This window comes from Ictalurus furcatus, chromosome 23, assembly GCF_023375685.1.
Source record: "Ictalurus furcatus strain D&B chromosome 23, Billie_1.0, whole genome shotgun sequence".
NCBI lineage: Eukaryota > Metazoa > Chordata > Actinopteri > Siluriformes > Ictaluridae > Ictalurus > Ictalurus furcatus.
In genome coordinates, this window is record NC_071277.1 from 5,760,340 (window position 1) to 5,783,606 (window position 23,267).

Consider the following 23,267-nt stretch of genomic DNA (forward strand, 5'->3'; position numbering starts at 1 on the left):
TGCTTCAAACATTCCCAGCTAAAATAGTCCTTGAATTTATTTCTACCTCCTGATGTCTCAGTGGGTCCACCAGTCCACATGGTCGTAGATTTGGACGATGGTAACATGGATCTGGAGTCTATCTTGGGAACAAATCGCAGGAGAATTCACCCTTTACGGGTTTTTGGGAGGTGGGAGGAAACTGGAGAACCCAGACATCATCTGAAGCTTCGCATACTCTTCGCTCCCCCCTCTTCATTTTGGTGGACCCCCATGTCCACATGATCTTACACCAAATATTTTTTGGAGACGTTGAACAGTTCACTGGGAACGAATCAAGTTCTAGGGTGCAGCTTGACAACTACTTGTTAGACACTGAGGCACACATCTTGAAACTTACGTATGCCAGTGCACTATGACTTATCCACATGATCTAACTGGCTCAGCTGAGCTACAGGGTGAGACATAACCTCAACAAAGTTTCACAGACATTTGGTGAACACAAATGGAATGAGTCCCTGAACAAAAGGGGGGGGGGGGTCGGGGGTCAATATTAAAAGTAACAGTCAGTATGTGGTGTCTCCACCAGCTGCTTTAAGTACTACAGTGCATCTCATCCTCATGGACTGCACCAGATTTGTCAGTTCTTCCTGTGAGATGTTACCCCACAACATATTCTACCAAGGAATTTGCAAGTTCTCAATCACGTCTGGAGGGACACATGGTTTGCCACTGCAAAGACGATCAGCTGTCCTTCCTGTCTCCCTGTAGCACGGTCTTGGACGTCTTACATTACAGCCATTGCAGTTTATTGCTCTGAACACATCTGAAGTCCTCATGCATGGCCTATAGAATGTTCACGCAGGAGATCAAGAACCCTAGGTATCTATCTTCTGATGTTTTTCAGAGTCAGTAGAAAGGTCTCTTTAGTGTCCTAACTTATTTTAACTGTGACCTTAATTACCTTCCACCTGTAAACTGTTCCGTGTCATAAGGACTGTTCCACAGGTGCATGTGCAATAATTGTTTATGGTTCATTGAACAAGCATGAAAAACATCATTTAAACCCTTTCCAATCTCCTGAAAAAGAGACATTTCTTTATTTTAAAAAATTTGAGTCTATACATTTTTATACTCTGATCTGAAGAGCATAATGATGTTTTAAGAGCATAACAATTTAATTATGTTAAAAAGGTATTGCTAGATAACTGCTTAGGACCACGCAGTCTCATAATTTGATTAGCCACCCTGGTGCCCTCCAAGCAGTACAGTCTGGGACATGTCCAATGTGAATGAATCTACAACAGGCCACACATTCGTATTTAAAAAATAAAGAAAGAAAATCCACCTCACACAATTTTAGAGGTCCAGAAAGTGCTGGCTTTGATTTATTGAACCAAAAATGCATTTCAGATTTAAATGGTGAAATCCACAATACCTGAATTCCAGTTTTCCCTTTTAAAACATGTTCTCTTATTAAACCGTGACAATAACCACCATCTTTACATTGTACCTCAATGGCTGTATAAAGATATATTTTAATGACTTGATAACATGGTTGCAATGATGACGATGACCGAGAGCATCATTCACAATGATCAGTAATATTGTACAGGTGCAATTAAATTGTTCCTATTGGTGCGAGTGTAAAAAAAGAAAAAATGTGCATGGTTGCCCAATGTGTAGGAGGCAGGGCAAGGTAAGGCAGCTTAATCTACTCTTCTGCTGTGTCCTTCTTGCTGGTCTCTTGACCTTCAAAGATGGGGTACTTGCTCTCAATCTCAGCCCATGTGGTGGTACCGTTGGCGAGGTCTCGCACGATCTCGGGTAACTCACGGACCTGAAGGTATTCACCAAAGATATTTACAGTTATGAAAAATACATTTTCTTATAAAAGGCAAAAAGGTTAACCAAAAAAAAAAAATCAAAAAAATAATTTAAAAATAAACTGTCAGTTGATTAAGCACATATCTAGTTTAACGAGGCTCACAAATCATACAATTGGTGTACTGTGCATTACTGCTATTTTATATACTGATTAAGTTTCCAAGCTATTTTCAATTGCAATTGTACAATATAGAAGTCTAATGAAAATTCTGTGAAAGAAATGGCACCCTATAAAAGGTGGACAAGCTAATCAACATGCGCATGTGAAATCAAAATGTGCATGTGATTTAAAAAATAAATAAATAAATAAAATAAAAGGCAGCAAACCTTTGTAAATCTGAAAGGAATTTAATGTTTGGTTTGGACTTCTAAAACATTTCCAAACAAATATACTAAAAGATTTACTATATAAATGAACGCCCAATGCATTTTACAATACAATACAATACAATACAATACATATATATATATATATATATATATATATATATATATATATATATATATATATATATATATATATATACTTAAACTAGTTTTCCATAAAAAGTAGTACAATATTTGTTTTTTGTAATAGCTAAACTGTATTAATAGATTTTAAAAAATTTGTTTAAAAATTGACAATCCCCGTGTTTCCTTTAGAAAAGTGTATTAGGACAATTTATGATCTATATATTACTGTATACTGATAAATGCATTTTAATAAACATTTATTAAAATATTTTAATAAACATTTATTAAAATATTTTAATAAACAAGTAGACTTTAATGGCAACAGTCCTTCTTGAACTTCATACTAATTGGTATGCCTCAAGTACCCATAAGATATACTTCTAACCTGAACAAAGGAAGGAAGCTAGAGAAGAAAAACTATTTTAGACATTTGTCCTTGCTGTGACCTTGACCCTGTATGGACCTGTTCCAAAATCTAATCAGTTCATCTTTTGGTTACGATAATTCCATATAAATCCTACAAACATTTAATCACTCGTTCTGGAGATTCACTCGTGCTAATGAGAATCTCAGATAGACAACGTATCAACATAACGCCTCCACCACCTAGTGGCTGAGGCATAAATATAAACTGGTATAAAACTAAAGTTTAAAATGTGCATGAATAGAGGTGGACAGACGCGGTCAGAAAAAGAATACCTAGATCTATCATCGTCATTAATAATACTCACTGGGGTTTTATATAAAAAAGTAAAAAAGACAGTTATGTGTATGGTTATGTTACCTCAGCTCTGATCTGCCGCATGGTGTCGCGGTCTCTCAGAGTGGCCGTGTGTGGTGTCTTGTTCACGGTGTCAAAATCGATAGTGATTCCAAACGCCACACCGATTTCATCCGTTCTGGCGTAGCGCCTTCCGATGGAGCCCGAGGAGTCGTCCACTTTATGGGACACGGCAAATTTGGTCATGGCTTCAGCTGTGGAGAGGTCACAAGGTCAACCAAATCCATTTACTAATTATAACATAACATGCATAGTAATCACATTCAAAACAGTAAAGAGTGTGTGCACTCACATAGTTCACGCACGAAAGGCATGAATTCCTGATTCTGGCTCAGAGGGAGGACGGAACATTTGTAAGGTGCTACAACAGCCGGGAAGCTGAAATACTGAGTACAAAAAAACAGTCAAGTTAGTTTCGTTCACAATCGTGTCATATTAAGAAGCGTTTCACCAAAATGTATTTTACCGTTCTTTGCTCATCACCCTCTCTGATGTGGAATGTGTGCTCGAAAATGGAGTACATGATTCTGCCGATACCAAAGGAAGGCTCGATGACGTTGGGGGTGATCTCTTCAACTGAGGAGAAACACAAACATTTTTTTTTTTTTTTTAGGATTTTAATACTGGGAAATTTGAGAATCCATTTATACCTGGATGTTTCATGAGTCTTATAGATTGCGTCCTGATAGGATTTGCTACAACACTTAAATTCAAATGCAACTCAACTGGTGTGCGATATGGAAATGAAACTGAACTGAGAGCAGACAAAAATGAACCAGATTTGAGTTTTTTGGTCAGTAACATACTTTGGCATCTCTACTTCAAGAAAAGATAAATACATTGCCCCAAAACGGTGCTGATATATCATATCATACCATATCATGAGTATTTAGGGCATTTCTAACATTGCCTTGGCACCTTGCCGTTTAAAAAGGCAGCTTAACAAAACCTTGCTAGCTAGCTGCGCTTTTCCCTCACAATTTGATAGGGTTTTGTTACATGCCATAAGCTCAATCAGTTCAGTTTGTGATCAGATATTGACGGTCCTAATATCTGTGAAGCTCCCGAGCGCTTACACCTGCTGTACAGATAGATTTAAAATGTGTAATCTCCTAATAAACAGACAGTTGATTAGGTTATAAATGTAAAAGGAAGGCAGAGCATCGTTCAAATACAATTTTCTCCCTTTTCACTTTTGGGAGAATGATAGAACTTTCCTTCTGTTTGAGAAAGAGAAATATTTCCATTCAGGAAAACCAAGTAATTTTCAGAACGATATAAAGCAGAACATTTCACACTCATCCTTGTGGAGGGTTTTTTTTAAATCTCACCATGAAGTGTCTTCTGGAACCTCTTGATGCTCACCATGTCCTTTGTGAGTTTGAAGGTCTTGCCTTCAGTCTCGATGGTGAACTCACTGCACACAGAAACGACATACTTAAAGGAATCTGTATCCTGGTTTCCCACCCATCATCACTACAGTCAATCTGTTTAACCCCTTATTATCGAAGTATAAACCCGATTCTCACCCGTTCTCGCTGAGAAGCTTCTCCTGATCTGTGATATAACACTCATCGCACACCGCGAGGTACTCCATGACCAGCTTCGCGTCTTTCTTGTATTCTTTGCCGATGGCTCCCTTGTTCGGCTCAAACTGCACCACGTTGACGACTTTGTGTGACGCAGTTAAGGACGTAATTGATTAAAAAAAACCTGGTCAAATTTGAACCAATCCCAGTTAGCAGAATAATACCAAATGCTTCACTCCAAGGATATGGGTTCCTTCAGAGGTTTCTCAGCAACCAGGGGGACCTTGGTAGCCCGTGCGTGACATGTGAGGTCATAGCATGAGCGGTCGGCGCAGCCCACAATTTCAATCCAGCCCTGCAAGCCAACAAACGGATAATAAACCAGGACACTCCGGGGTAATGACGTTTGCACGCAAGAGAATATTTCACAGCTTTAAGGACATACGTAGGAGGTTTTGGCTTCGGCGTCCCAGCAGTCGCAGGCGTAGTGGGCCATCTCGTTGTCCATGTGCTGACGGAAACGTACTTTGTCTTTCGCCAGACCAACTTTGGTCAGGTAGAGGTAGATCCTCCCGATGAAATAGCCCAGGACAGAGTTGTTGATGACACCCTAAAAACAAGTGGAAGCATTAACCAAACTAAAAAGTTTTCAAGACACCAGACACTAATGGATTTATAGACTGAGACCTGAGCACTGCTTCCACCAATCTTCCCACCAGTAACCTACATACACCACCAATCAAAGGTCTATCTAAATTAGACCATGTATAAATTTACTTCGAAATCAAAATGCATGTTCAGTGATGGTTTTACATCAAATGAGTCCCCAAACAAGTAGACTATTTGAGAGACCTACAGTATTTGTGAACATTAACAAAAGTCTCTTTGGTGACGTGCTTCATGAAGCTGGTTGAAAAACTTTGAACATCTTTTGAAGCGAGAGATCCATTATGTACAACTACAGAATATGGTACAACTGTGACTGAGGAAAAGGATGCCATCCATCAAAATTCAGTGGCCAAACAAGGAGGGAATTAGTTAGACAAGCAATCAATGGGCCAAGGGTAGCTGGAAAGATCCACAGCTCAGACAGGAGAAGCCTCACAGGACAATCATAGCCTGGAGCCTCCACAAACCTGGGCATAACGGACGTGCATTGAGCCATATGAAATTGCGTTTGGGATTTGCCAAAAGAATATTCTGGGCTTGGCACACAGCGTCACATTTGGCAGAAGCCCAATATTGCTCAACACTACCACTACAGTGAAGCATGGTGGTGGTAGAATCATGTTGATTATGGACAGTTTCTTTTAGGTACTGCTCCAGAACATTGTCCCATACTCCAGCTAATTATATGACTTCTGATGACAACTGGTTGCATTAGAACTAATTTAGGGGTTTCCTACTAATATTGGCACCCTTGGAAAATATGAGCAAAGAAGTCCGTGAAAAATTGTCTTTATTGTTCAATCTTTTGTTTAAAAAAAAAAAAAAAAAAAAAATTCACAAAAATACTCTGTTCTCATGGATATCAAACAGTTGCAAACACAGGTTTATCAAAAAATATCTTTATTAAATAAAAATCTGCTAAACAACTACACAGCATTATTTTTTTTTACTGTTTTTACTCTATAATGTTTTTACTGGAAATATGTGCACATTAATTCCTCACCTGCTCCACTGCATCCCCCAGCTTCATGATCTGGGCCGACTGACCGCTGGTCTGCGCTTTGGACGAGTACAGCAAGACCTCCAGATCGGCAACGTTGGAGAACTTGGAATGCACCTTTTCATTTGGGTCAACAAAGTGCTCGATCTCAGCCATCGTAAACTCTCTAAGAAAGTTGAAAACGCCCGTAAGCGAATCCTACGCTCACAAAAAAACAAAGCCATAAATGGTTGGTAATGAATTGCAGCTCACCTACCTGACACGAATGAGGCCCGAGCGAGGAGAGATCTCATTTCTGAAAGAGTTTCCGATCTGAGCAGCAGCAAATGGCAGCTTGCCCTGGTTGAACTCCAGCAGGCGTTTGAAGTTAAGGAAGATCCCCTGAGCAGTTTCAGGCCTCAGATAGCTGCAGAAACCAAACAACGGAATATAAATAAATAAATAATTGAGGAATAAAAACAATTGGGGTGTGCTATTATAAGATAATCAACAACAGTGTGTTGTGATAAATTGGAATAACTGTTACCATCTGAAGTTACGGCATTTGGCAGACGTCCTGAACTGAGCAGCTGAGGGTTAAGGGCCTTGCTCAAGGGCCCAGCAGTGGCAGCTTTCCAGTGCTGGGATTTGAACTCACGACCTTAACCACTGAGCTACCACTGACAAGTTGATTATTTTCCAATAACAACATGCCCTGAAGCGTTTTATTGCACTCGTACCACAGCAATGTGCCAACGGTTACAATGTATTAATAACCTTACAACCCTGACACCATGCTGGCACTAGAAACTCCTTCCATAAATGCTAAATAAACAGTTTATGTGGCGCATCTGCCACACAAGTCCCCGTGCGAATTGTTACCATAGAAACGATAAGCACTACAGAAAGAGTCAACACCACCTTCTAACCAATCAGAATTGAGAAACGTGCTGTGGTAAACTGCTTTTTAAGGAAGCTGTATTTTCTGCTATTTGGACGTTTAGTATTTGTCTTGACTCACCCTGGCATGTTACCTCCAGGTCCGATGGAGGTCTGGAACATCAGGTTGAATGAGATGGGCGGTGTGAGGTCATTTCCGGTGCTAGGCGACTTCACGTTGTATTTCACAAACAGATCAGCCAGTTCCTGCTGAGTGTAGTTGTCCATCTATAAAGACGAGCAGCAAGGAGTATTTTATTTAATTTTTTTTAAATGCAGACCTGCTAATCCTGAAGAGGAACAATGTGGAGTCCCGCTGGTGGGGTGGCGGCTTGCAGGACATTTTCGAAACAGTCCTTTCACAAATCACTTGCTGAATGTACTGGAGTGTGTGCGTTTACATACTGGTTTTTACAGTAACTATCAGGTGCTTGGGGGTGGGGTGGGATGGATTGTGCCTGTTGCCACACCTCTGCATGAGCTAAGGTGGCATTTTCCACAAGTGCTTCCATGTCATTACACTGCTTAACCCGCAGGTGGCACTTCATTCCCATCAGCTCATTCTCCACCACTTATACAGTTTGTTTTAAATGACTGCACGATCTGGAGCACAGATTTCAACCACAACGTGTAACAAACAAGGCCACACCTCAAGCACAGAGCTACACAGAAGGTGTTTCACTACAATACAGTTTTTATTGCTCTTTTCTTTTATTCGTTCGTATTATGTACCTCAAACCTGCTCGTTAAAAGGTCTCAATGCTTTTTAATTTGTATTACAATGAATTAGACTCGGCACTGAATGCAGTGATGAGAAACAGGAACGCAGGACTTACCTGAGTGATGACATCTTCCATTTCTCCCTTCTTTTCCTGCGTGCACTTCTTGTCACTCATCAGCTTCTGCAGATGAGCTAGAACATAAAAATGCAAATAAAACCTTAAAACGCAAATATGGTTCTTTCAAACAACTGGGCTGACTATAAATGACTATAAATCTAAACTGGTTTACACATCAACCAAAAATAAATAAATAAACAAAGAGATTCAACAATCATAGGATTCTCTTTAACTGTTCACCATCACCCAGATTTAAACCACATCATAAACACTGTAATGCAGTCATGCCAGCAGTTTTACATTAGAAAACCTGCTCCTAGGAAATGTCTGATCAGGATGAGCCAGAGGTTCATTTTGTGTCACAAGCACCCAAAGTATCTAGAGTAGGTATACTTAATCGCACAGCGTAGCCTTCGTTCCATACAAATTAGGTATGACACGGTAAAGCAACAAATCCGAACAATTATCTCAAACTATTCTTCACAAACCCTTCAGGAGATGATCGGCACGGAAGCACTCTCCGTTCTTCACGTCTTTCACCATGTAGTCGGCGAACTTCTCCACGTGCCCCGATGTCCTGAAAGAGAACCGACGACGCTTAAGTTAACTGTATCCAGGAGCTCTGCATTTACTATCGGTCTGAAATATCAACAACGTATTCATGACACATATAGGTGGCTCAACATCAAGCAGTCCTTGTGAATTAGCCGTTACTATGGAAACGTCAATGAAACATTTAACTTGAACGAGTTAATTAACACGAAGCTGTGATTTGAGGAACGAGAATTTAACCCTTTATTGCATGGTGTTGCCATGCGGCAACAATTAATTTAATTCACATTTTTTGATTGGCAATAATACAAAATTATTATTTTACTTGCTTACATAAATTTTTATTTAAATTAATACTTTACATTAATTTGACTATATTACTAATTTCAGACATTTTCCAATTGTACCTTATTTTCTACATTTTAAGTTTCAGGAGAACGAATAAAGAATTCAAGAGGGAGTTAAAAAGATCTTTCACCCAAAACATGTTCGGATCTAATTTTTGTATGTGTTTTGAGAGAGTTAATCCATCCACACGCTTTAAAACTGTAATTCATTTCTAGATATACCTTAAATGCTTACTAGGTGACAGAAAAAAAAAAATCACACTTTTTGTGTTAGTTTTGACTATATCAGAGGTTCCCAAACTTTTCCAGGGCAAGGCCCCCCCAAATGGCATTAACATTTGACCGAGGCCCCCCTTTTGCGAGATGTCTTTAAAACACATTAAAAATACTGAAAGATATCCCCACTTTTTATTAATAATTATCTCCTCCATCTTTATATTACATTAGGAATTGATTGTGTGTGTGTGTGTGTGTGGTTGTCTGAGAGTGAGAATCATGTATTTATTTGTTTTTCACACCAAATTGTTGAGGCCCCCTGGCGGCCTCCACTTTGAAAACCACTGGACTATATGATACTTTCCACAATTGCACATTGTTGCCATATGGCAACAATTTACCATCTACCCCCCACAATTTTTAAACTAATTAAAGTAATAAAAATACATTAACAAAAACTTTTTTTAATATAAATGTAATAATTCATGCAGTAGAGGGTTAACAACTGATCGATTAATCTAAGACTAAGTAATCTAAGATCCTGAGTTCCATTGGTTCCTGTTAGCGATGGGTTCCCTCACTCGACGGTAAAGTGAAAGAGAATTTTGATGCAGCTCTAACCGAGACACAGAGAGCAATGCCAGCAATACCATGTGACAATTTCTCCAGAAAGCTCCGCCTCCCAAACAGGTGACGACACGGTTTCATTAGTCCCTGTGAGAATAAATATTCTGCCAGAATTTCTGTAAAAAGCGCCGCCAGCCATAAAGTAACTGGTGATGCACCAGCCGCATGAGGATCTTACAGTGTTCGGTGAGCACTCACTTGAGGACGGGCTCGGGCGTGAGCATCGTGCAGTCGATCTCCAGAATCTGTTCCTCATGGATGAAGTGCTGCCTCCACGCCTGCAGGATGTTGTTCTTCAGAGCGCAGCCGACCGGCCCGAAATCGTACAGACCGCTCACGCCTGACACACACACACACACCAAACCACTTATACACTCCCATTAAATAAAACGTCACGTCATCATAAGCATCTAACTTTTCCATCCTAGGTGCCGAAACCTCACCTCCGTAGATGGCAAACGCTTGGTCATAAAAGAAGCGTCTCTTCAACGTGTCCTCCATCTTCACTCTGTCCACGACGTCATCTTTAGCCTGCAGTGACAGCTCCTGGAATAACGCAAGAATAAATGTGCAATAAGCGAACATGGTGAACTGACGGAAAAGAATTAACGCCGGGTTAAAGGCAGGCGCAGAGACGTCTTCACATGTGGAGATGGAGAAAAATCAAACAACATCACACGCAAGTATCTGTCAGAAATCCAGCATCTTTCATTTAAAAGATATCGTAGCATGTTGTTTACTTGAATCAAATAAGTGCAGAAATTAGATAACAATCAGACTATTACTGTAGGCTGTTGGACCTTTGAGCAAAACGTAACTGTTAGTAGTTAATGAATGAAATAACAGCTCCCACCTTTGCCTCAAGGACCTTCTTCCTAGCTTTGAGCTCCGCCACAGCTTTGGTGACGTCCACGTCGGGAGCTCCGCCAACTTTCATCTGACGCACCAGATCGCCCTGCGCACCAGGAGAAAACACAGCGATCAAACCGAGTTGCGTTCTGTCTTCAGCACCAACACGAAATTGGGATTCATGCAGGAGTTTGATTTTATTGGGGTTCACCACACCATGGGTGTGTTTCAATCAGCTCCCTAGCTGCATAGGTCGTGAATCAGTATATCGTATACACGATTTCGAGCACTGCTAAGGACCCTGCCTCACTACACAACCGGGACACCCAAGACTCAATTTTCGGTGACATGACCACGTATTTGCGTTGTAAAACGACACCACTGGCATTTATCAACAACAATCAAAACCGATATCTCCCTGACATTATATGGCATATAAATCCGTTAGCTTATTCACTCAAGTGGGACCGAAGGCTACAGTAGCTAGAGGAGGTTTTAAAATCATTAAACGTATATAGAACATCAAATAAAGTTAAATATCGCTAATGTAAGTAATCGCTTGAGAGCCACGACAACGATAACAAACCACTTACATTTGCAGACGAAGTTGGCCGAGAGTTCGTCTGCCTTTTTTTCTCCCTGGGATGAGCGCCTTCAGAAAACATGACGCCATATCCAGTAAGGGAACTTAGTGAGTATCAATGCTCTCTGGTTTTTGCAGTGCATTGTGGGATTATTTCAGGGAGCGAACATTCTAGTGCACTGGAAAGATCCTGCAATTGAGACAGCCCTTAAAATAGCCGACTCCCTGATCAGAGCCCTGACTACTGAACTAGGGAGCTGATCGAGACGCACCCCACTGTTCCTTTCAGTTGACGTATCCATCACCTTATAACGACGGCGTGATAAACTCCGACATCTCGGAAATATCTGCCAAGTATTAGTGGATCGTAATACGTTTTTTCATAAACTGAATAGTCCTTTAATGTCCACCATGATATCGAGGAACCGTGATCATACCATCTAGGGTCAAACCAGAACAGCCCTAACACGTAGGAAGTGAAAGAGTGATTTGAGACACAGCCTGTCAGAGAGATGCTCCAACGTGGCAATGCAGGAGGGAGAGAAAGTGAAATGAAACTGTGATACAAGAGCAAAACAAAGAATTTAAAAGGTCTTGATACGGTTATGAAAATCACTGCATATATACACTTCCGGTTTTATTGAACTTGATTTTAATTATTGCGTTAATGGATTTCCGGTGAGTAAACATTCCTCAATGGAAAACAAAACCCCATTTATTATTTACTGAGCATCTCAATTATTAAATCATATGCAAATAAGATTGAAAATGCATCCTAGTATAACATAAATGAGACTAGTGTGCATGTTTCTAACCTGCTCCTTCACTGCTTGTCTCAGTGGAGCTAGAATCTCCTCGATGGTACCGTCCATGTTTTGTCCTTCACGCTGCTCTAACCACAGACTCTTCTTCTTCTTCTTGCTCAAGCAGGACGTAAGAGAGAAAGGTCTGATATTACTTGCAGCACAGAGCGGCTGAGGCTTAACTAAAGGGCGGATTAAAAAGGCAGCGGCTGAAATCTGGGACCCACTCCGCAACACTGCCGACGTCGCTCTCCGCAGCATGTGGAACCAGGCAGCGAAACCGCCTTGTTTTTCTCCCCTACCCGTATTCTGTTGAAAATAAACCCCGCCTCCTGCGCGCAGATTGGCTAGATGTTTCCATAGTCCTGCGCTAGGATTGGTCGGTAGGTTTCTAGTTAATCCCGCCTCCTCGGTCGGATTTGCTGCGTTAGAGGCACAAGCACGGCACTGATTGGACAGATTTCACCGTAGTTAAAGGTGTCGACACACCGGTTAGAAACGGAAACAGTAACAAATCAATAAGAAATAAAAAATAATTACATCATCTGTGGAAAATTATTTTTTTTGTGTGTTTAAACCAGCGCTCTATCTTCAATTAGTTTGTAGCAGATGGAGGTAATAATTAATAAAAAGGGGGCATGTCTTTCAGTATTTTTAATGTGTTTTAAAGACATTAGTTGTTTTGTTTTGTTTTTTTACAAAAATGATTTGCATAAGATTAACAAAAAAGGATTGGCATCATTAACAAATATTTGACAGTGATTTACAGCAACACTGCCATGCAGTTATTTATATCATTAACCAGTACTTTACTGAGATTTAAAACAGCTAAAAACTCATCTTTTCTGCCAACCTAATGACTCATATGGATCTGTCTTATTGTTCTCTACATTTTTATTTTGCTTATCTGTTTCATTTGAAAGTTATACTATACACATGCATTATTATGATGATGATGATGATTATCATCCTTATTGTTGTTGTTATTATTATTATTATTATTATTATTATTAGTCAACATGCTGGTGCAGTAGGCAGTAAGTTGCATTGCTGCCTCACAGCTCCAGCATTCCAGGTTCGATCTGTGTGGAGTTTCTCCGCATGTTTCCTCCAACTTCCCAATAACATGCATTTAGGTGGATTAGCTACATTAAATTGCCCCTTATGCCCTGCGATGGACTGGCACCCTGTCCAGGGTGTACCCCGCCTTGTGCCTGATGCTTCCTGGGATAGGCTCCAGGTTCCCCCGCGACCCTGAAAAGGAGTAAGCGGTTGAAGATAGATGGATGGATGGATGGAAATTGCCCCTTAGTGTGAATGTGTGTGCACGGTGCTCTGTGTTGGACACGGTGTATTCCCACTTCATGATCGGTGTTAACCAGAATAAACTCGACCCTGCAACCATGATAAAGCGCTTACTAAAAAACGAATGAATGTAGTAGTAGTAGTAGTAGAAGTAGTAGTAGAAGTAGTAGTAGAAGTAGTAGTAGTGCCCGATGCTCCCTGGGATAATCCCTGGGATAGTCTCCAGGTTCCCCACGACCCAGTAGGATCAGCGGTATAGAAACTGGATGGATGGATTATTATTATTATTATTATTATTATTATTATTATTATTATTATTATTATTGTTGTTGTTGTTGTTGTTGTTATTATTATTATTATTAGCAAACATAATAATTAATTATTATTACAGAAGATGAGGATACATGCAAGTAAAAGTAGATGAAGGTTAGACACTTTTCTATAACATTTCAATAACTATTACAGTATATTGCTTTATGAGTGACTCTAATGCTGTACTAACCTTCAGCAGACTATGGCAGTCAAATCCTCTTTAATAAAAACCAAGCAAAACTAATATATTTAGTGAATGATAACGTCACAGAAAACTGCACATTATAAATCTACAACACATGGTTAAAAATGACTAATTTACATAATATAGTTAGCAAAAATACTTTTGGGAAAAATAAAACCATGTAAAACGATTAAAGTCATTATTTACAACTGAACTGACAAATTAAAAAAGCGAAACGACGCCTAAAAGTCACTTAATTTTATTCCATATTCGTCCCAATCTTCACTTCCGCCTTACTCCATTGTCCAATCATTGAATGGATCGTGTTTATGACCTTTTAGCCAATCATAGCACAGGGGCGGGGTTTGTCCGAATGCGGATAGGCAAAAAATAAACCGCATCTGTATGATGAAATAGCTGGAAAAGGTACACATATCGTCCGCTTTCACAGTAACACTTTCGCCATTCTGTAAACGTGTTATTTTATTTTCGGATCAGTATCTGCAGTTTCGTCACACACTGTTCATATTCATTTTTTAAATTTGATAAATGCTTTAGAATTACTCAACTATTCATCTACTTCTCAATTTTAAGTGATTTCTTATTGATGATTATCAATAAAAATGTGACATTTTTGAAAGCAACAAAATAAGTGATGTGTGTAGTTAGTAGTCTACAGCATAAATGCTAGATAAAAGCATTGTTGCTTTTTACAAAACACGAAAAATATTCAAAACACATTTGACAGTATACTACATACAGTGCTGCAACATAGGGTCAATAATCAAATGCAAATGCCAAATATCACAGTGCCCTGAATTTAATAAGATTATTTCATAAAGCAGTAAAAAGTGCTAATCATGGAGATGAACTTCCTGTCCTAAACAGGCTGATAGTTATCGATCCTTTCCAGTAGTGCTTCTGAATATCCAGGTGAGTAGTACCTGTTAAGGAAAGAAAAACTAGTGAAAAAAATGCATCATAATACACATAAGTAGAAGGCAGTTGTTCCATTTTGCCATGAATAAATGTTCGTTAAGAACAGTTATAAACCTGACTATCTCCTCGGGGTAGCAGGTGTTAATGGCGTTGATGTACTCCTGCAGAGCGGACCCGGGCTCAGCTTTAATTTCCTGCACCTTCTTCAGTCCTCCGGTAGTTACAAACAACCTCCGTGCTTTACTGTCATGTGGAAGAACCTGCAGGACACAAACCAACAGGATCAATGATTCCCTCACACAGCCACCCTTCAATAAGAAACATTATGTGTTTAGTGGAGAACATGCAGTGGACCTTGCTGAACTGGCAGATGACGTGTTTGAGAACATTGCTGGGAGCTTCGTAGAGAAGCGGCTCCAGTGCTGGAACGTAAGTGCACTTCTGAAGGATACTCTTTAAAGCCTTCTTTGCCTGCATCGAGAGAGATTATGTTTGTTGTATTACAACCAAAAACTATGCTTTCTAATGTATCTTTAGCTGTCTTTGGTTTGGGGACTATATACCCAGAGTCCTATATTTCTAGGGACTATATACCAAGGGCCCTATATTCCTAGAGACTATATACCCAGAGCCCTATATTTCTAGGGACTATATACCCAGAGCCCAATATTTCTAGGGACTATATACCAAGGGCCCTATATTCCTAGACACTATATACCTGGAGCCCTATATTTCTAGAGACTATATACCCAGAGCCCAATATTTTTAGGGACTATATACCCGGAGCCCTATAATTCTAGGGACTATATACCCGGAGCCCTATATTTCTAGGGACTATATACCCAGAGCTCAATATTTCTAGGGACTATATACCCAGAGCTCAATATTTCTAGGGACTATATACCCAGGGGCCCTATATTTCTAGGGATTATATACCCAGAGCCCAATATTTCTAGGGACTATATACTCAGGGCCCTATATTGCAAGGACTTATATAGCCAGGGCCCTATGTTCCTAGGGGCTACATTCCCAGGGCCCTATATTCCTAGGGACTACATAACTATGTTCCAGGGCTCCTATTATTCTCAGGGCCTATATTGCAAGGGCTCTACATTTACAAGTTACCAGGACCCTACAGCCATGTGGGTCTATATTCAAAGACCCTATGTACTCTAAGGTTTTATATTCCATGGGCCCTAAATTCATAGGACCCTAAGTAGCTATATGTAGCTATATCTACTCAGGGCCCTATATTTCCTTAGGACCTAAGTCAACAAGAGTGTGTTAAAATCAGTATCAGATTCCAGTCCATTCCTTGAAGAATTGAGTTATTTTGCCATTTTTTTGGTGAGTCTTTACACCTTGACTTTCAGATCCTCAGAGCTCTGTGTGTCCAGGTAGAGACTCAGCAGTTTGGGGAGCACGTTAGACATGGCCACAGCTCTTGCATGCTCAGGTGTGTGATGGCCAATCTGCCCCAGTGCCCAGGCTGCTGCAGCCTTCATGTGATCCTCCGTCTCCTCTGCCAGACAGATAGCCAGCTGTGGTACGCCCTAGTGGAGTGTTCAGGTGAGTAGTGGAAAGAGCAGAGAGGAGAAACTTCAGTGCTGATACATTACCACAAATTATAATCACAAACTTAATATGAGTGATATAAGTACTGATTAAGTAAAAATTTTGCTTGATGACTCTACTGTTAATTAGTGACTCATTGGTTAAGATTCTGCACTAATGATTGTATGGTTACAAGTTCACATCCCGCTGCTGCCAAAGAGACACTGATGGCATTTAAGCAAGACCTTTAAACTTCAACTGGTTGGATCTGTGACTGGATTGGATGCTGACCTACTTGTAAATGTATCTGTCAAATGAATAAATGGAATCATTTAGTGTGGAACTACCATCTACCAGAAAGGTAAAGTACTTCTATTCAAGTATAATCAGCGACCACCTTGGCAACAGTCAAAATTTTGAGTCATACAAGACCAAGCTCTTATCTCCATGAATAGAGATAGACTCATATATCAGCAATAATGAGAGGTATGTGGTTCAAATAACCTTTTAAAGGCAGCCCATACTTTATCAGGTTGCTCCAACTCCTGCACATACGCATTTCTCCATACCTAATGGAGCAAACCGCCCTGTATCTACTCATGTGCCAGTGTAAGAATCTGAAATATAAAATAGAGCTTATAGTAGCAGACGACCTTAGATACAATGACAGCCATGGCAAGGTTCTCAGAGTGTGCAGCCACATAGCCGAGCATCATGATACCAGGCAATCGCACGCTCCCTCTGGAGTCCCCTAGATAATCAATCACAGCTGCTACACCGCCGGCATTCACGATCATCTGGGATAACTTGAGTGAAACACACACACACACACACACACACACACACACTTGTGAGCTAAGAAAAAACAAACCAAAATGCCAGTGAAAAAAACTGAATAATACAATGTGTATATTAATGCACATGTGGTCTCCAGTTGTTCACTCTCCATGTTTTTTGCTTGAAAATGCTTTAGTGGCCATATTAGGTACCTCAGGGGTGTGTTTTGTGATCTCTCGCATCAGCGTGCTGATGTTCTTCCTCACATATTCATCTGGGTCTTTAAGGCAGGCCAGTACAGCAGGGAAGATCTCAGCCTCCACCACCATCTCTGCCAGATCCACAGAGTGCTTGGAGATTTGGCCTAGAGCCGAGAACACGTGCCTCTACATAGAAGAAGTAAAACTTACTGACCATTACAAATCACTGACACTAGAGACTCCTTCCATAATTGTTAAATAAACGTCTCCACGATAGAAACGTCAGAAAGAATAACATATCAAAACAAGCACATTGCGATAAACCTCTAAACTTTGAAACACATCGGCACTATTGTCAGCGCTGCTGTTATAGAAGAATGATCAACACTTTCAGACCAATCAGAATCGAGCATTCAACAGCGCTGTGATATAATTTACGATACACAATACATCTTATATTCACTAAGGCTATTAGCTATATAAAGTCTAGCTGGTCTTTGTGTGCACAGGTGGACATCTATATAAACAGTCTCTCTAATATAAATATCATTTTAAAGATGTTATTTAGTCAAATTGTGCCGGGTTGGAAAATCTTGTCAAAGCATTACAGATTACGCTGTTACTCTGACCTTCAGTTTGGCGTCTGGGTACAGGGTCATCTGCGCCAGGTGTGCAATGGCTCCGGTGTCCACTACAGTTTGTGCGAGCTCTGGCGAGTGTTTGGAGATGTCGCTCAGCGTTGAAGCAGAGATCCTCTTCAGGGCATTGTCGGGCTCCTGGATGCAGAGAACAAGAAGAGGAACAGCACCTGCATCCACCACCGCCTGAGCCAATGCTGCGTGATAGAAAACATCAAGGAAAAAACGGGCATTGCTATTTCGTTTCTGATTCAAGATTAATGCAACTTTCATTACAGATTTTAAGGAAGAGCTTCATTAAATTAAAAGAATAGATGACTTTTACTCAAATTCCCTCTTGTCAATGAACCAAAACTTGTTTGATGTCTGCAGTTTGCTTCTAAAGTTTTGCAATAAAGGCTAAAGTAGTTAATAATGGAAAATTAAGGTTACTAGTTTTGTCCTTACGCAAACTGGTTTCTGACACAGTGTGACACACTACTATTGATAAAAATGGATAAAGGGTTTTTTTTTTTGTTTGTTTGTTTTTTTTACAGAAGTCACAGTTCCATCTCGGAACAAAAGAAGACCACCCAATTGGCAAGTCTCCAAAAATAGGAAATTTCACATCTTATAGCCTTTTTTCTAAACATTTTTTGAAAAATGACACTGTGAATTAACTTCATATTAAAGGATCACACAATATGAGATCCTTTGTTAGAATATACAGTACATTTACTTATTATTATGCTTTTTATCAGCCTTAAAATCTTATGAAGCATTTTTTAAATTTTTCCTTGCATATTTTACAATCCCAAAATTGTCAACTGACTTCATATTCAACAACAACAACAGAGTAGAGATCTTACTCTTTATAAATCATCTACTTTATCTAGTTATTCTGAATCACGGAATTGAGATGTTCATTATTTTGTATATTATATAGAAATGGACTGTTTTAGTTGAACAAACTTATGCAAAATGAATATTATATTCTAGGAAGAACATCTAACGTACAGTAATAAATAATAAAGTGTGCATGTAAACTTTCTGAGTGTCTAGATCTTAACTAAAACAGATGAGCAGCAGCTTTTTCCGTTAAGGATCTGCTGATTACCATAAAACCCCACATATACATGCAAAAAACAACAACAACAAAAAAAAAACACTTCAAAACCTTCTGAAACTACCGAAATCCGGACCTTGATGTCCTCAGAGCTAGTTATATCATGAGGTAGGAGGTGTTGCTTTGAAATCTTCAGACTTACAGCCGTTGTGGCGAGCGATGTAGCCCAGTGCCCATGCAGCAGCTTCTTTCACTCCAGGATCAAACTCCTCCAGGGAGATGACGAGAGCATCGAGGGCACCACAGTCTACCACGGCTTGTGCCAGCTCGGGTGAGTGCTTCGCCACGGCACGGAGAACAAACGCCGCTGCCTTCTTATAGAAACGCTGTGGAATACATTCACATTTACAGCACAACATGAGAGCACACATGCAGATATTAAATATTACGTATTAATCGTGTGAAAATTTAAGCAAAATATAATTTGCTTAAAACCCTTGTAAAATAACGCAGTGTGGTTGCTCTGATATGATGTCAGTAAAATTAAAGGAGCAGTTTGTAATTTCAGCGATCTCTGCTGTCCATAAGGTAAATTTAAGCTGCAAATAAAACTGTGACAAGCCTTCCTCTGCCCTTTAAACATATGACCAATGAATACTGAGTCCCCTTTTAAGGAAAAAAAAAAAGGTAGTTATGGTTCCAGCCATGTGTGGGGCTAATTTCTGGACCAGAAAAAATGTAAACAGTAGTTGGATCTATTTATATGTTCATTATGTATGTATAAATGTTGAATCTTGTACCAGCAATGGGTTCTTTAGTTTGTCTCTCTGGGGAAACTGTTGACAAAGGGGTTTAAAGGTAGGACTTTTTAGAAAGCTAGAACACTTACCCACCCAAAGAAACCTTAAGGAACTGTTTTTTTTGTTTGTTTGTTTTTTCTTTCTCAGAATGCTGGCCCAGAATCAGTTTTATATATTACAAACTGCAACTTTAAAGGTGACCTGAAAATTGTATACATTTTTTTTCTTTGTTCAATTTTCATTCAATTAAAGAAATTGATTTTTTTGTAATATATTATACACGCTTAACAGTTCTAGCTTTCTAAAGGTTATACTCTTTATAAAGTAAGAATGAAGGGTCCTACATAAAATCTTTAAAGAGTCCTTCAAAGGGACAAACTGAGAAACCCTTGTGCTGAGAGTAGCAGCAAACATTAGCATATATTCCCAAATCTGGAATTGTTAAAAGAATCCATATGAAGAAATAAGAATTGCGTCACCAATATTTTAGTATCTTGTTACTGAGGAAAATTCCTGAGGAGGAGAACAAAACCGAACTCTCTTGACCCAAGGCATCAAAGGCATGAATAACAGTTTGTATTTTATATCATGGGCGCACGGTGGCTTAGTGGTTAGCACATTCGCCTCACACCTCCAGGGTCCGGGGTTCGATCCCTGCCAGGGCCATGTGTGCGGGGAGTTTCTCCCCGTGCTGTTCTCCGGTTACTGCGGTTTCAAGACATTCCAAACAACCCCAGTCCAAAGACATGCATGGTAGGCTGATTGGCATGTCTAAAGTGTCCGTAGTGTGTGTATGTGATCGTGCCCTGCGATGGACTGGCACCTTGTCCAGGGTGTACCCTGCCTTGTGCCTGATGTGTACCCCGCCTTGTGCCTGATGCTCCCTGGGATAGGCTCCAGGTTCCCCCGCGACCCTGAAGTAACTCGGTAGAAGTAAGCGGTAGAAGATGGATGGATTTTATATCACAGCCATTTTTGTCTGCCATGTGGACTGAGGATGTTTTATAGAACACTATCTACTGGATTATTTCTTCATGCCTGTAGTATAATGATCAGGGCAACTGTACCAAGACAACTTTGAGGTCTACTGCATTAGCAGGTATATTCCCAGCTCCTCACCAGTTAATCCGTTGTTTTAAAACAAGAGCTATAACGCCTTACGTTCTGCTCGGCCAGCGAGTAGACGAGCTGAGGCAGAATGTCTCCCTTCACCACAGCCTCGGCCAGGTCATCACTGTAGCTGGCGAGTCTTCCAAGAGCCAGAGCGGCTGACTGCTGGATAGTTGGGACCACATCCAAGAGGAGAGGCCTCAGGAGGGACATCACACCTGAAGCAAGAGAAAGAGAGAGAGAGAGAGGGAGAGAGAGAATGCTGGATATGAGAAAGGAAATCTGTCCAGTCAGCAATATTTTCACAAGACCTCTGTTCTAATTTTTTTTTTTATGGAAAATTTTAAAATATCGATATTGCCATATCAGAACCATAATCAGGCTTTATTGGCCATGTAAACTAGAGTATACAAGGAATTTGACTCAAATGTTGAGCTCTCATTGTGTTAACAGAGATTACATACTGTATTACACAGAATAATAAGATATTATATGCTGTATTTATACAATATTATAATAAGATAAAAAAGACAAACACATAAACCACAATGGTAATATAACACATTTGTTTTAAACAAAAATAGAGACTATATACTATATATTATTGCACTTTAACTATTGTTTCGATGAGTCTGTGCCCACTGTAGCCTCAGACACCTGACAGGAGTGGAAGGTGATGTGGTCTTCTGCTGTTGGAATCCATCGGCCTCAAGATTCAACACGTTGTGTGTTCTGAGTTGCTTTTCTGGTCACCATGGTTGTAAAGAGTGGTTACCATATTAGTCAGCTCGATCCAGTCTGGCCATTATCTTGTTTTAAATTCCAGCCTGTAAGTTGTTACCACCACCCTCACTCTCCCCTGCTCTATTTTCATATTTCATATAGTTTCACTTACTTTTTAACTATTAAGATTGATCTTTTAACTTTCTAACATTTTAATCAAACGCTTCCTTTACATCTATTTTTGTACTGTTTTATAGACTTGCCATTTTGTAAAGCACTTTGAACTGTGATTTGTAAGGTGCTACAGTATATGAATAAAGATATGAGATGAGGATTATTATTATTATTATTATTATTATTATTATTATTATTATTATTATTAACATTCAATTCCCCACAACATGCAAAAGATCAACAAGATCACTTACCTGCATTTTGAAGTGTTTCGATATTCTGAGGTCTTGTTGCAAGCTCTGCAACTGTTTGCACGAACTTCATCCTTTCTTTCTGGTACTGCTCAAAAACTAAAACATTTCAAATGTTAGAATTTTGGAATAGACTTTATTGTACATAATGGGACCTTAAGCCGTGACCACTACTAACTAATGGTACACCAGGTGCACTTTCCTAATTTCATACCTTCATTTCTGAGAGTGTATAATTGGGGCTGTAGAGATTAAATCTGTTTGGATGTTTTGTTAAAGACAGGCTACATTTGTATTATTATTATTATTATTATTATTATTATTATTAATAATAATAATAATAATACAACTGTTTATTATTATGTATATTATAATTAATAATAATAATAATGCAAATGTAGCATTATTATTATTATTATTATTATTAATAATAATAATAATAATAATTTGTTTGTTTATGTATGAATGAAGCACATCTCAGTTTTACTACATCCATATATACTTCAAATAAAAGTTTCAAAGATCAACATATAACAAAGCACAACAATAATCTACAATTATTACTGAATTAACGATTAAATACCTGAGAATTATAAAAGCTAAATAACCCCAATGCTTTAAATAGAGTGTTTAAATGTACAGCTCGAAAATACTTCCTCACCTTGTAAAACGTGTCGCTGGCTCATAGTTTCAATCAGTCCAGAGTGAGTCTTTGAAATAAGTAAGAAAAATTTTTATATGCGTAACATAAACCCACAATTCACTCGCTCTCTGTTACTGTTTAGAATTTTGTTACCATGACGACAAACCGGAAGTATTACCTAGAGTGCTCTTGGCTTGGGTTGAATCCTCAATGGTAACTTCTTGGAATTAAAGTGCACTGAGTACCATGTAGAAGCCATTATTTCATACACTATGTAGTAAATGTTGCTAGGTAGAAGGCAGAATTTTAAATTCCAAAAGATACGCCTGTGTCCAGTGTCTATTGTGCACCAGAACACAACGCAATGTAGCCGGGCTAGGCAGGACACACCGGCTACATATATATGATAAACATTAATATATATATATATTTTAAGGTCTAATATACACAAATGTAAACTATTTGTGTATATAGATATGTATATTTTAACTGGAATAAATATTAATTCAATACATTTCCACAAGGTGGCAATATAAGCACATAATAACTTATACACCGGTCACATTAGTAGGAACACCTG

General features: G+C 39.3%; 2 protein-coding genes across 3 annotated transcripts; both read right to left on the bottom strand.

The window, feature by feature from the left end:
• Nucleotides 1-1,336: 1,336 nt before the first annotated feature.
• gars1 (glycyl-tRNA synthetase 1) lies at nt 1,337-12,323 on the bottom strand. The gene is made up of 17 exons (XM_053611920.1): nt 12,045-12,323; nt 10,651-10,752; nt 10,241-10,343; nt 9,996-10,137; nt 8,544-8,632; nt 8,053-8,129; nt 7,299-7,444; nt 6,555-6,704; nt 6,302-6,464; nt 5,075-5,239; nt 4,876-4,984; nt 4,630-4,774; nt 4,432-4,517; nt 3,567-3,676; nt 3,393-3,486; nt 3,104-3,294; nt 1,337-1,819 (listed from the first exon to the last, which is right to left on the bottom strand). Exons 1-17 carry the CDS (start codon nt 12,291-12,293, stop codon nt 1,694-1,696), a joined length of 2,247 nt encoding a protein of 748 aa, XP_053467895.1. The 5' UTR covers nt 12,294-12,323; the 3' UTR covers nt 1,337-1,693.
• A 2,314-nt stretch (nt 12,324-14,637) lies between these two features.
• LOC128599978 (sperm-associated antigen 6) lies at nt 14,638-22,855 on the bottom strand. 2 transcript variants are annotated; one of them, XM_053612061.1, is made up of 11 exons: nt 22,706-22,855; nt 22,048-22,143; nt 20,948-21,114; nt 19,189-19,372; nt 17,933-18,138; nt 17,316-17,489; nt 16,980-17,132; nt 16,134-16,313; nt 15,127-15,243; nt 14,887-15,032; nt 14,638-14,777 (listed from the first exon to the last, which is right to left on the bottom strand). In XM_053612061.1, exons 1-11 carry the CDS (start codon nt 22,728-22,730, stop codon nt 14,714-14,716), a joined length of 1,512 nt encoding a protein of 503 aa, XP_053468036.1. In that variant the 5' UTR covers nt 22,731-22,855; the 3' UTR covers nt 14,638-14,713. The 2 variants fall into 2 exon arrangements, with proteins under 2 accessions (XP_053468036.1, XP_053468035.1); XM_053612060.1 differs by having other exon boundaries at nt 16,134-16,325.
• Nucleotides 22,856-23,267: the final 412 nt, after the last annotated feature.

Bases quoted from the DNA above. Each gene is read 5' to 3' on its own strand.
- gars1 (XM_053611920.1), bottom strand. From the start codon at position 12,293: ATGCTGCGGAGAGCGACGTCGGCAGTGTTGCGGAGTGGGTCCCAGATT. The intron at 8,130-8,543 runs GTTTGTGAAGAA...TTTATGTTCTAG, and splicing joins TGCCGATCATCTCCTGAAGG to CTCATCTGCAGAAGCTGATG. The intron at 5,240-6,301 runs GTGAGGAATTAA...ACTTGTTTTTAG, and splicing joins TGGGGGATGCAGTGGAGCAG to GGTGTCATCAACAACTCTGT.
- LOC128599978 (XM_053612060.1), bottom strand. From the start codon at position 22,730: ATGAGCCAGCGACACGTTTTACAAG. The intron at 21,115-22,047 runs GTAAGTGATCTT...CTCTTGCTTCAG, and splicing joins CGAAACACTTCAAAATGCAG to GTGTGATGTCCCTCCTGAGG. The intron at 18,139-19,188 runs GTAAGTCTGAAG...TCTATCACGCAG, and splicing joins CATCGCTCGCCACAACGGCT to CATTGGCTCAGGCGGTGGTG.